This window comes from Tympanuchus pallidicinctus, unplaced genomic scaffold (assembly GCF_026119805.1).
Source record: "Tympanuchus pallidicinctus isolate F22 unplaced genomic scaffold, pur_lepc_1.0 scaffold18, whole genome shotgun sequence".
Classification (NCBI taxonomy): domain Eukaryota; kingdom Metazoa; phylum Chordata; class Aves; order Galliformes; family Phasianidae; genus Tympanuchus; species Tympanuchus pallidicinctus.
This window is the reverse complement of record NW_026294699.1, coordinates 13,113,204-13,127,633: the sequence shown is the minus strand read 5'-3', so window position 1 is coordinate 13,127,633 and position 14,430 is coordinate 13,113,204. Positions and strand designations below refer to the sequence as shown.

At 42.1% G+C, this 14,430-nt stretch overlaps 1 protein-coding gene across 2 annotated transcripts in view; it reads right to left on the bottom strand.

Moving 5' to 3' along the window:
* Positions 1-14,430, bottom strand: part of PRKAR1B (protein kinase cAMP-dependent type I regulatory subunit beta) — an 87,611-nt gene that overhangs the window by 32,695 nt on the left and 40,486 nt on the right. For both annotated transcript variants that reach the window (XM_052679885.1, XM_052679886.1), the window contains exons 5-6: positions 6,627-6,688; positions 5,864-5,910 (exon numbers count right to left, since the gene is read on the bottom strand). In XM_052679885.1, coding sequence (XP_052535845.1) covers positions 5,864-5,910; positions 6,627-6,688 — 109 coding nt within the window. The remainder of the gene's footprint in view (positions 1-5,863; positions 5,911-6,626; positions 6,689-14,430) is intronic.

The window sequence follows — 14,430 nt, the reverse complement described above, 5'->3', positions numbered from 1 at the left end:
ACTGTGGAGTCCACTGTGAATGTCAGTGTTCTCATTTTTAGCACAGAAAAGATACGTGTGTTTCTATATGCTCTTTTGTCTGAGAGCAGATTTTGTTGCTGCATGAGAGGTAGTTTGGTAAAATGATTGGTTAAATGCAGTGACAACTTCTTTGAGGAATATAAACCAGGGTTTGGATTATAAGCAGAAAATAAACTCATACCAACACATAATTCTTCAGCAGTATGGTTGACACTTCTTTTTAAAGCAGTATGCACTGCATGACTGTCGCCCAGAGGGGAATTAAGATGGTAAACTCGAGGCAGAGCAAGCCATGGACAGACATTTACAGTTGCACAGTTGCTGTAAACAGAGGCTACTACAAATCTGCTGTAAGACTTCTTTAATTTTACTGTCTTACTTGACAAGGCTCCCCAAAATATGTTTGACATCCAGCCTGTAAACTGTTTATGCAAACAGTCATCCCTCCACCCCAAGGGTGTCAGGTTTAAAGTACTCTGAAGAGAAACCACATCACTGATCTGACAGTCTTTGGGCTCAGTATTCACTACCCCAATAAAAATGTCATTTCCAATATCAGTCTCCAAAAGGACAAAACAGCTTGAGAATAACTATTGTTTTCTAAGAGGAAAACCACTGCACTTCATTCTCTGGAAAGGCCTAAGTCATCCATCAACTTTTGTCTTCACGATGATGCTGAAGTGCACTGATGAAGTATTACAATGCCATTCTGCCCTTAGACAGAGGCTCCACAATTCCCTTTAAATCACTTTAAAAGAAGATAAGAAGTAAAAAGGAAAGGAGCTCTGTTTGTAAGGTGTAGGAAGTAAAGCTATTTTAGGCTCAGAACACCTTATGAAAGCCAATATTACATGGCAGCAGCTGAGATGATCTTCTTTATCTTAAAAAATACTGCGGTTTTGGCTCAACCATCTTTAGGCAGTTGTGAATTCTAACCAAAGAAGCAAGGATACAAGGGAATTAGTTCTAATTGTTCCTCAGCCTGCTCTGTAACAATTGGAACCTTTTTCTTTCTTGCAGCCGAGCAGAAATGTGTGACTGCAGATGCCCAAATAGGAAGGGGAATAAAGCCAGCAGGACCACCTACTTCCCACAGATCAAGAGTATTTAAGATTCCTATTGTTTTCCACCATTTAGTACCAGCAGTGCAATTCTTGTGGGCTGGAAAATCATGCAATTTCATTCACTTCAGGGATTTTTTAGGAGGCAAGTGGGAAAAACCTTCTGAGAACATCAGCAGTTCCGTTCTCCAAAGGCCACGATATACATATGTGCTGTGAGAGAATCTGCAAGGAGTCACACCATGCTCAGCGCCATCGGAATGCATCTTGGCCTCATCCATCTTCATCCAGAGAAGCACAGTGTGACCTCAGCATTAGCAGTAACAGAGCCACGTTACTCCAAAGCAGGAGAGGAACGTGGATCTCTGAGCTTCATAGAAGTGACTTTATTAAGTTCTCACTCATGCGTTGCTGATTTCAAGCAAACTGTTTAGCTTTTGTTTTTTATAAGGCCACTTTGTGATCTGTGTGGACAATCTAATTTGTTCCAGGCATTGCAACTTTCAGATCTTAAATCTCCTCCCTTGAATCTGTTTGTAATAATTTCTGCTTTGTGTCTTGTCATGCCTTAATATTTGTTATCCAAAAATGAAGATGAGGCTTATTTCTTCTTGGAAAAATAACCAAGTCTTAGCCATGAGGGATATTTATATGTGGGTAGTTTTCCCAAATAAAGCCAGTGCTTTATTTGTACTGTGAATGTGCTTTTCTCAGATATAAACACACAAACTTGGAGGCTGCACTCAGGATCCTAAAAAATCAAGGGGAAAACTTCAAATTTTAAAAAGTTCTGTTTAAAGTCTCAAAAAAAAAAATATCCTTCTGCAATTAGAAAGGCATTGAACAGGAAGAACCATAAAGATGGAAGAATTCAAACAAAAAGCAGCCTATGGATTATAAAATAGAACTAGTTTTAAAATCCACATGTAAAATTTAAAATTCTCACATAAAGCACTGTGTAATTTTCATCTTTGTATATATGAAGTAGACAATCTGTATACACAAATAAGGGTTTCAAGAAGATCTGACCTACAGTAGAATGATAATCTTATTTTATAGCTCCAAATATAGCTTAATACAGCACAGAAGCTATTTAAGAAAAACACTGAAAAGTTTTCATCTTGATTTTCACCGAATTGCATTTCAATGGCTGTTGTTTTACAAGAAGAAAACCTGAGAATGTCTGTAGAAAGTTGCTGTGACATTAAATAGAATGGGAAGTTGCTGGCTCTAAAAAAACAACATCTATTCTGAAAGAGCAGTTGATGGTGCTTTTTAAAGTATAAAAAAAAATAAAAATGAGGTTGTAGGATTAAAATAATAAACAGGAAGTCTTTTTATATTTAGAAATATGGATTAGAGATTTTTGCAAGACACATACTTTAGCAGGTGCTTTCAAGATCTTTAATGGAAACTATAATTTAAGCTCTGCCAGATTTTGGCATGCGTTCACATTTCCTTGAGCAGAGCCCTTCTGGTAGGCAGCTGACCTCTGAGACTTCCACCCTCACGCCTTTAACAACTCGCTATGAACTGCATGTAGATGCAGCACCAGGTCAGGAGTTTATGGTTCCTCTCAGCCCCGAAAGGCGAAGAAGGAAGGCTGTGACTGACAACTCCACCACGTCCTCTCACACCCCGTGCCTGCCCTGGTCCACTACCTTTCCCATCCTGGCCCATACACCTGCTGCATGAGAGAAGGAAAGCGGCTTCTCCCACACGTACCCCATTACTGGTGTTCTGGGATGTGCTGCAAAGCAGAAAGGTGATGGCTTGCACTGCATTTAGCTGAGCAAGCATACATGGCAGACAGCAAGCTGCTGTAAAGAAATGACCTGAGAATAACAGCCAGCAATAAGAACCTTCCTCCTATAGCTCCTATGGCTTTCACAGTCACTGAAGAACACTTTGATTTCTTTAAAGTCAGGTAGAGGTGCTACCCACACATCTGTGGATGTCGGCTTTTACTGCCTTGAAAACCGCTGCTATATAACTGTAAGTCTTCCTCACTGCCATTAGGAAGTGAGATTAAAAACCACTTCTGTACAATTTGCACTCTTCTCCTTAGCCCACAGCTCATGTGAGCAGGGCACAGTGCTTGCCAACTGAGGGAGGGGCTGCATCTTATATGGCTGTCCACACTACTAACAGCATGAAGGAAATGTACAGACACTTCATCCTATGGGCATGATAACAGGGCTGGTTTATACTCTAAGAAAGGCCAAGAGTTGAGGATAAAGTGTTATTATCTTTAAAGATACGTTAATAAATTGTAGTTCTAATTTGACTCAGATTATTTCTAAGCAAACACGAGAATCCTCTTACTCTTCTGGATGCCCATCCCCAGACTAACAGTGAATTACTTCAGAATGTTTGGGGTTTTCTCACAACTCACACCACCACTCACTGCTTTTGTTGTTCCAACTGTGTTGGTACTTTGTTTAGTTTTGTTCTCTTAGTTGAAAGATTTTCAGCTCTGCCCCAACTTTCTTCCAGGAGACAGAGATTTTATGATGGTAATTGCCATTTCCTTTACATATCTTTGCATGTGCACTCGTTGCTATCAGTCACAATGTACTCAGAGCAAACTGCTCCTTGAATCCACAAGTCCCATTGTACCTGATCACGGAAACAGAGAAAGCACAGCCTGGCCTGGGGTGAAAAGCCTCGATGCACTTGCCAACACTGGCTGAACTAGGCAGATAATGGCTCGAGGCTTTAAGTCCCGGGGTCAATTATCTACTCTCCAAGTAGCTTTTTTTTCTTGGAGAAGGGTGGAAGCATGCCAAAAGAGTATCTGGCAAGGCTTAAATGAACTGCAGCTCGGTTACTAGCGGTCTGGGTTTTCTTCGGACAAAAAGGATTTTAGCACCGCTGCCCTGAAAGTGGAAGAGCTTTTCCTGGGGAGCATCTGCAGCATGATGGTGCACAGCCATGGGCCTGGGCTCTGCCACAGGAGCACATTACTGGACATGAGCAAACAGCAGTCTTGGACACCATTTTCAAAACCATCTATACTGCTTAAGAGCCTGCACGTACTCGCATTGCAGTGGCACTCAAACCACTCTGTTGCTCTAGCTGTTTTTTCAAATTTTACTCTACACGCTATCTCAGAAGCCTCAAAGGATCCTGAAATGCTCTGGGATATACAGTATTGCTCTGCCTAAAATGTTAATGAACTCCAGAAGTCATGAAAAATGATGTGGACACACGTATCTTCTTGGGCCACTTGTGGTCAAGAGCATTTATTAAAGAATTTTGATTTTATCCACAAAAAAAACAGGCAGAACCTGTGATAGATAAGTAATACATTGTGTTAGATGTCTATCACAGGTTCTGCTTGTTTTGTGTTTTTTTTTAACCTTCAAGAAGGTGTTTTTGAATTATGTCAGGTTATACCTGGGAAGGAAACTAAGGTTTCCATCTTACCTGACAGAATATAGCCCCTGGTGCTGTAAGCAAGCCCTTCTCAACATTTGCCACCTTGCAAAAGTTTTGAGATCGTTTTCTCATGCCATTTATATTCCCCCTCTCCCCAGGCCAAACAGCAAAGAACCTTTTCTCAAGGGCTTTCAGTCAGGACTGATTGTTTTAAAGAGAATTAATCTTCAAGATGTGCATTTATGTACATTTGTGCATCTGATTCAAAGCCAAGGAAGTAATTAAGCCAGGTACAGGGCCTGAAACGAGTATTTTAAAACTAAATTTTAGCACTGTTCTATAAATACTGCTCTTTTATTTTCTGTCACTGTGATGTGGCAGTGTTTGCTATTGAGAGGTATGCCTGATAGGAACAGTGAGTCAGACGGATTTCCTGAGCAGCAGCTTCCAGAGGCAGAGGCAGCGTGTGAGGTTTCTCAATTCCCAGCCATACCAATTAGATGGTCTCCTGCCACAAACACACTTCTAAAAAAGTAACTTTCACTAAAATAACTGCATGCTCCTGCCTGCCTTTAAAACAAATCACTTTCTTCTTTAAAGCCTCAACAAAACTCATCTGGGCATCTGAGGAGCGCCACTGCTAATGAGCAGTCCTGCTCAACAGCACTGGTATGCAAGGTGTGCAGGAATTCAGACACATGAGAATCTTGCAGCAGAACTGAAAAGGAGGCAGCCTCATACAGCACAGAAACGATAAGAGGTGAACAGATCACAATTTGGAGGGCGGTTTCAGAAGAAATCGTCATTTCCAAGTCTTGCTGATTAACCCACCACATATTCCTGCAAACATTTTGTGGTCTCACAGATCACTTTACACTTATAATAATCTTTGCTTTATTAATACGCTGTATTGTTCACGTATTTGGACCTAATTTTAAACACAAATTAAGGCTTCTAAGATGAAACTAACTGCCTGAGGCTGCATCTCAATTTGGAAGGAAAGAAAAAACCACATCAGCTAACTGATTAAAGAAAATATTTTCCTTTTGGCTGATCTGAACCCTCGGGTGCATTCCAGCATGGTGGCCTGCTCTGCCAAAGACTGCACACCTCCAGGTGTGGTTAGGGTTCTGAAGATAATGTCATTTGCTTGTTTTTGATACCATATTTTCCTGCTTGGAATGGACAAATAAGCTAGGATATAAAACACGCCAATTATGAAATTATGCACAAATGACTTAACACAATAAAAGCAAAGCAATGAGACCAATACTGTGAAATCTATTCCAAGAACAAAGGAGACAGAACCACAGAACACTGCTGGATCAAACTGCGTGCCAGAGCATAAAACTGTATTAGTTAAATTCAAAGTAAGTATCAGACTGTAAGTTTGTACTTACATCCACCTCGCCTTGGTCAATCACATAGAAGTTGTCTCCTTCATCACCTGGAAGCAAAATATAAAAGGTGATTGCTTCCTGAAGGTCTGCTAGATTACTCAATAATTTCCTGTCTCCATGTTTAATTCTGTAGATATTTGCACAGGTTTGTACAGCAGATTACTTACAGGGAGACAGAGCTGTGCCTTCATAAATCAAAATGTCACAACCATTCCTTCCTAGTATCTTTCACTTTGCTTTTAATTCATCTCTTTTGATTGATCCAACACTTCACTGAATGTAAACATGCAAGAGGCTTTATATCCTGAGGGCACTGAAGTCCTCCACAACACGCTGCAGGCATGCAGGTAAGTTGCCAAGCGTGATAACTACGATACAGCACAATGAGGTGTTGAATATTCCCAACAACCATGAAAATATTTTCCACTTCTAATTTCTCTCAACTAGAATATGCCACTCTTATGCATTCTGAGCTGTGCTTCACTTCCTGGCTATCTGAAGTTAAGGAATGAATGTCTTCATTTAAAATACTGTAGCATTTTGAAACCATACAGATCTACCACTGAGGTTAAGTGTTGGAGAGCTCTACATTCAGCAAAAGATTGTGCCTACATCAATGGATTTATCACATAGCCAAAACACCTACAAACTCCTGGAACATGGACATTCTTCCCATTAAACAAACAGGGCGAACCCTCAGACGATGGGATGTGAACTGTGTGATCACAGCAAACATGCAAGGATGAAAAGGGGGAAGGCTTACCTTGCTGTATGACAGTTTCTCCTGCGATGTGTGTAACAGGAAACATGGCATCAAATATGTCACTGGAAAAGGAAAGAAATGTTCGTTCATGAATCAGACTTATTTCTTATCTAGCCAGTAGACCTACAATCATTGTTTCATTGAGACTTCATTAACAGATACTGCAGAAAAAGAAAAGGAAAATGTTAGATGTGTCTGGAAAATGAGCCCCTGCTTGGCAAGAAGTCAAAATAACTAGCTTGGCACAAGTTGTGCTTTAAAACTGAGGCTGTGATTCAGTGCACGCTAATTTGAAAGAACTCCTGAATAAAATGCACATTGGCCACTTCTTGTAGCACTGTGCAAACCAGGCAGCTTGAATATTTTACTGTCTAAGAAGAGAGATTTCATATTTTCAGCTGCAATCACTATGTGTCCTGGCAGTAACTGCTAGATGCCTGAATGGGAGCTCTGCTCCTGTGAACATCTGGCCCCACATGTACAAGCAAAACCTGTTCCACAATGCAGAGTATATTTGGAAAGGTAGATGGCTCTAAATTAATGTAGCATAACAACTGGCTAGAGATTACACTTACAGTGCAGAAGATGGGAGTCCAAACTCTGACAGTCTTAGTTACACTTTGGTGAGCTACCAGTGAGAAGGGAATCTGACCGATGCTATAGAAACACTGAAGCTACAGAAGAGCCTTATGCTCATTAATCACTGCTGAATTACACACCTTACTGTGTTCTTAAGCATACTGTCACATATCCTTAAAAGGCCAGGCAGAGCAGTGAGGACGGGAACGCACCCTGCACCAACACTTCGGGCAACTTGCCCAAATCCAGTCCTTTGTTTACTGAGGGATACAGCAGGCTCCCTGGAGCCTGGGCTTCCTTTCCCCACACCGGCATTTTGGGGAACTTACTATTTTCAGATGCATGAACAGTACAGAGAAGGGTGCTCCCCACCTCTCTTCCCCTTCCTACGCATCAGGAACAGGGGCTAAGGAAGCAGCTCCCCAAGGCAAACAAAAGGCAGCCAGGAGGAACTGCGAACTGCTGGTCTTTGTGGGATCAGCCCATTCATGGACCACCAGCAAGAGATGACATGCTTCAGACTGGGATGGAGCACATTCCTCACAAGCATAAAGGAGTGCAAGCAGTGAAGAAACGTAAAATTTTCATCAAAACAGCCAGAAGATCAGCAACAAACCCACGTTGCATTTCAATGCCTTATAAGGGAAATGCGTATTGTAAAATCCCATTATTAGCTTATTTCCTGTTCAACTGTTCCAGAATTTATTCAGGCTCAGCTCTAGGAAATGTTTCACTCCTAAGTTCAAATTGGTCATGTCTTTCCTCTCAAGCAGCCAGAATGGTTTTGCTCCCAGGGCTGAGATGGAGCTCTGTGTCAGCACCTCCTGCTGCTCCAGGGTACCTGCAAAGGATGCTGAAGCCTATGCTAAGACAATATATTTTGCCTATGTTGTTTCATCAGGCCCACTCTGTGCTACTCCTATTACATTCACAGCTAACAAGCCAGCTCAGAGGTTCTACGGACAACAGCTTCGTTGGTTTTGAGTACTGAAGCAAAGATGTACATTAAATTATTCTGAAAAGTAAAAGGACTGTATTCTAAAATCCAACAAACTCATTCCTAATGAACTTGAATGAGCTCAGCATGTCTCTGGTTCAAGACTTCTCTCAGCAGAAAAGCACAAGCATGCAGCAGGCTGTGCAGCTCCTGTGCCCACACTCAGCTGAGCAGCTGAGGTTCAGATGTGATGGGGGAAAGCACCACTAGAACTGAACTGAAACAGTCACTGGAGGACCCTGTGTCAATCAGGCAAGTCAAATTGTTCTTCAGTAGCTCCGGGACCTGGAAATTTTGTACCACAGAGCCTCATCTGCCTCCCCATGATCCCCCCTCCCCTGTGCCTGCCCACCTCACTGAGCTTTAAGAAGAGTTCTGCACCATTTACAGGAGGAAGAGGCACTCTGCAGGGCAGAGAACGAAGCCTTCGATGTGATGCATCCAAAAATAGACACGTCACTGTGAATATCAATAACCAAACCGAAATGTGACTGAGCAAACTTGGAAACTCTTTTTTGGAACAGAAACGCAGAGGAAGTAACTACCCACAATTTCAGCCTTTCATCTTTGCTCTAAGGCTGCATTTTATTTATAACTTAACAATTGACCGTACAAACAGTGCCCAATAAATTATGTATAGCACTGCACCCTTCTTCAAAATGTTCCACAAGTCATTTCTACAACACTGGGCAGTTTTTTTTTCAAAAAACTCTTTAGTAAAAACTCACACACTAAAACTTCCAGTTGAGGTGTAATGAGCCCAAAGACTGTTGGCAGCAACAGCAGTGTTACGTGAATATTTTTCTGCCTCTGGCATCACAAATACAACGTCATTCAGCAAAGGATTCACGAGACGAAGTCTTAGATATCTGAAGGGACCTCTGAAGGACATGACATCAAACATTAGCCTACAACACACATGCACAAGTTCTCCAAAGTCAAGGAGATGCTGATTTATATTTCTAAAGCAAAACGATAGGCATTCCTTAGGGAAAGAAATACACCAATATCACGACTGTCACTGGAAACACAGTCCCGTCTCTTTCTCCTTGGGAACTATTGTTCTTAACTTATATGGTTAGGCCAAGATCTCTCACGGTGATTAATGAGTCGGGGTGTTTCTGCTTTCGGATGCCCAGTTTGACATTCATTAAACAGACTCAGATCTCAGATGATACGGATCAGGAGGCAGCCTCAAAGTTTCCCAACCTACAAGTCTGGCAGCCAAAAACCGGGACATTTAGAATAGCACCAAAGAAAATCAGCCCTCTGGAAATGACTGTCATCAAATGTAGCAAACACTTACGGTCCCTGCATGAAATCTGGCTTTTCATTTAATTCAAACTAAGTGTAAAATCCATTCTGAGAATTTTCTTATTGCCTTTATTCACAGTTGCCGAAATAAACATGTCACAAGGATCAACATGCCAAAATGCTTTGAAAATTTGAAAAGTTTGCTCCTGACTCAAGCCAAAATGTGAAATTGCAGTAAGCAGAAATGTCTTCTCTCTTGCAGTCAGCCTATGCTCCGCATCCAGTTCCAGCCATGTGTCCTGGGTCTGAACTACACGGAGAAAACAAGTGAAGCTTTAAATACTGAAGGAGCTAAGAAGTGGCACTCAGAGGAGGCACAAGTAATCTAGGCAGGGCCAAAATATGGGCGGTTGCTTTTTTCCTGTATCTTGTGCCTCTTTTTGAGCCATTCAGAATCACTCACTGGCCGTTACAGTTAAAGAAAGGCCCTCAACAACACGGAGCCAAAGCAAAGACCGTAGCTACAGTCTGCTGCCGTTCTGCACACGTAGGTAGATGCCCTTCTTGCCTTGGAAGGCATTGTTAAATAATTAAACACAGACACACACATGCTCATTCCTAAATTACAGCATAAAGAGAAAGCCAGAAAACCACTAGTTAAGTTTTCACCCAATGCTGAACTACCATGATTTCATCTTCTCTGTCTGAGCTGCACCACCAAGAACACAGCAGCCTCTGTCTCCTGCCTCCACACCAGCACTAAACTGTTGACACCAACTGTGCAAGCAATGCTGTGTGCTGAACTGATGGAAAGGGTTTGATTTTTTGCCAGGGCTTTTATTATTGTGCTCTAAACGAGAATTGCTCGCAGGGATTTCCTTATTTTGTTCAAATGGAAATGTTATCGTATGCCATGTTTCCAGATGATTTGTGCAGGTAATGGAAGAAGAAAACAGAGCTCCAGCTCTGAGATTTCAGCAGCTGTTTCATGAGACTGCAAACATGGGAGATGCATCGGTGCCTCCTGGGCTCAGCATCAGCATCCAGAGGGCTCCTTCTCACCCTCTCGAGAGTCAACACTTCTGATAGGCTCTGTGATTTTTTCACAACTTCCCTGCCTGCTTCCAGAGGATTTGCACCTGGTTAATTGTGGCACTTGGAGCCAACCAGAAGGTATCAAGGACAATTTCTGGCTTGGAACTGTAGCCGTAGGTGGGATTGCATGTACATGAATATTCACATCTGGATCCAAAGGGAGACGCTAGCATGATATGACTGGTGTATTCCAGAGAGACTTCTGCATGTTCAATTCCTCGTAACTTTTTGATAATATCATTCAAAAAACCAAAAAATTTACAAGAAAAGCATCTGAACAGCATAGAACATACAGAACGGTTAACTAGTCCAACAAAGTGAAACCAAGAAATGTGTTTAGACATGAAATCTCTATCTATGCAATCAAAAAATACCATCTGTCTTCTTAGGGAATATAAAAATGTAACGAAACTTTTTCAAAAAGGTCAAAGATATCAAAGAGCTGCAGCAAGTCTTAACACATGAAGCGTCTTCCACGAGCACAAGGGAGAACTGCAGACAACTGAGGTCAGGGCTGCAACCTTAAGGTCTGATCCTTTGCTGTCTGTCATTTGTGTGACTGTGATACCTGCACGGGCTGAGCCAACTCCTGCTTCATGCAGAGAAGGAAAACTCCACTTGAATCAACGAGACTGCAGCTGTTTATACCAGCAAAGAATCTATCACACTGATTGCAAAATAAATGTGATGAAACACTTTGCTGATTTAATTCAGTAGCATTTTATATACCCTGCTTGCCAAGACGCAAATGACTGTGCTAAGAGGAAGCTCGCAGAGAGGGCAGGCCTGAGAGCTTCTCTTTCTCATGAGAAAAAGTGAATGACAAAAATAAATCATCTCATCTGCTTTTGCACTGAGGCTGCCTGGAGTCAGTGCGGAATATGAGATAGGCAAAAAAAAAGTGCAGTGCAGGTAATAAAATACAGGCAATGGGCAACCAAGAACAAGCTTGTTAAAACAAAGCGAGAGAACAAGGATTCCAAGCACTTTCAGGACCAGACCATGGCAATGGCCAAAATAGGGAAACTATGTAAGACAATTTATCAGTTTCACAATCAGATTTCTTTCCAGTCCTTGCTGTGCTGAATGCATTACAGGAAAGGAAAAACGGAATAGACAAAATGTATATGTGCTAGGGAAAAATGGAAAATCCTCATTATCCCTGCAGGTTATAATTTGCCAGAATTCAATCACAACAGTTTCATTGTGCAGGCAATCTCAGAAAGCCTTCAGTACGTGTGCAACACGGAGGTTCTTCTTCCTTTGCTATCTCTCTAACAAGACAAAGAAAGCCCTGTCTTCTTGAGGATAGGTTTAAAAGATGTGTAGCTGCTCTGGCAGAATTCAACAAAGACACGCAACTTTTTCTTGGAGTAAGACTGCTTCAGCATGAAGACTCCAGTGTTTTAAATCTTTCCAACTTGGAAACCTCGTAAGTTTAGTAAACAGGGCTGATAATAACTCCACCTTTCATTAGCTGAAACTCGTATCTGGGTGCTATTTTAAGATTTCTGAAGTTTTGGAGGTTTTTCTCTTCTCTCACGTCTAGGATTTTCTTCTCTTCCATTTCCTGAAAAGACAAAAACTTTCGAGCAATTGTTCGAACAACTGCTCCTCCTGAAAGGATGAAGAGCCCAGAATTTAAAGCAGACAACTTGCTTCAGTTAACATCTGTGTAATGAAGGAATAATTGCAGTACTTTACCATCGACTGAAATGGGAGGCTTCATGCTATTGTGCACATAAAGTATAAACCCTTGATCCATTCCCACAAATGCTGCATGTCACTGCTGCTGCCAATGTCAATGCTGATTCTGCACTAGAAACAATTACTATTACTGCTGAGAATAAAAGCAGCACAATGCACCATGCACAGGTAAAAGAAAAGATTCCTTTCTAGAAGTATTTAAAATTAATGGTCCAGAGCCCACAACTGCATGGTGTCACAGACACGTACCTAAGACAGAGAGTCAGCATGAAGTGTTCATAAAAGCATTATGTAACCACCTCATTAACTTATTTTCCTGTTAGGAGAGCAATAAGTTAATTATAAAAATAAACAAGGCTATTAGCAATTGAGAACACTTAATTACCTCATTATAATGACCAATATTTAATTACTATTACAATTCAGCCATACATTAGTTTTACCATAATGACCGTATAAGTCTTTGAAATTGGACATGAGAACACATTCTGAATGGCAGGTTAAAACAAGAGTCCATGTCTAATTCCAACACATTTATTAAGTCACAAATCCACATAACTCGCAGGTCTGTGAAACAGAAAGAAATAAAACACCACTGCCTTCTATTTCTGTGAAGTATTTCCATTTTTAATGATCTATGAAGCCCTTTTATAGGTTAATTAATTAGTACAGTCAATGACCAGAATGAAACTTTTGAAGTGCAGCATCAATTTATTCTACGGACTCTTTCTACGTCTACAAGTCAGCGGTTCGCATCATCTTCAGTGCTAAAAAGAGCTTTCAAAGGGAAAGAGCTTCTGCGGGATCTTCCTCTGGAAAACCATCTGCTGTGGTCAACAGCATTAAGAAGTGATCCCCTAAGAAGAGGCCAAGACTTGTGTCTGGAGGGTAGCAAGGCACACAGCCCAGCCCATGGCTCACGTCCAGGCTGCTGCTCCTGCCTGCTCCTCAGACCAGCATTTATGGCAGCTGTGCTACAAGGCTGAGGGAGAGCCATGCCTTCCAGCACGTCCCAGTGCCAGAGGCAGTGTAAGACAGCATAGTGTGCTCTGTTCAGTTTTGGGTTCCCTCATCCACGATACCAACAAATTGGAGTAAGTCCATGGTGGGCACTGAAATGACCCAGGGCCTGAAGCACACAGATGAAGGCAGAGTGGGAGGACGGCACTTATTCTCTTAAGATGATCGGTGGTGCTTATAGCTGCTTAATGGGATGCTGTAGAAGAGGCAGAGCCAGACTCTCATGAGAGGTGCGGAGCAGGAGGATGTAATGCGACAGGCACAAATGGGAATAGGGCAAATTCCCATCTGAGATAAAGAAAAAATATTTTGCTCTAGGGGTGCTCAAACACTAGAAGAGGGGCCCAGAGAAGGGCAGAAGCTCAAAGACAGACTGAGCAAGGCCCTAGAGCAGAGCCAGCAGCCCTGACGGAGCAGCAGGTAGGACGGGGGACCTCTGTTAGTCCCCTCCACAGACGGGAGCCTGGGGCCTGGCTGCGAGCTTCCCTCGCTGCGAGAGATGAGGTGGGACAGGGCTGAGCCACAGACACGGCGGAGGCAGGGGAGCGTGAGTCAGGAGGCCAGCTGGAGGAGATCCCGAGCGTAATGCACGGAAAGTATGCGCTGTGCGCAGACGGGCTGCACGCTTCTGCACAAATAATGGCAACGAGACCATCTCCCAGCTGCACATCACCGCGAGCACCGCGAGCCACGGGCCGGCTGCCTATCAGAAGATCCTGATCACAAATGAAGTGCCAACGTGTTCTTTTGCAGAAAAGAATCGGTTTGATGAAACTGAATATTCCTGTGGAAAATGGCTGACGTCATTTCCCGTCGAAAATGGTTTTTAAAGTGCTGAAGCCGTCTAATGCCCTACTGTGACAGCTTCTGAGAACCTGCTTTTCGCTACGATATTATTTAGAAATGAAGTTTCTTAGTAAAAGGTTGAAATCAGAACAAGACACTGTAAAATGATTTCTCAATTGACCTTAATCCTATCTGGTTTGTTTTCTGTATTCTCAAGATTTTAATCTTGCAAGTAAGGCTCAAAATGGGGGAAAGAAATGAAACGCCAAGAGAAAAGCAAACAAGAAAAAAAATCTGAGGAACTTGGGTCACATACAGCTTCTACTTGGTTATGATGTACAAACATATATATGCATATTTAAACAC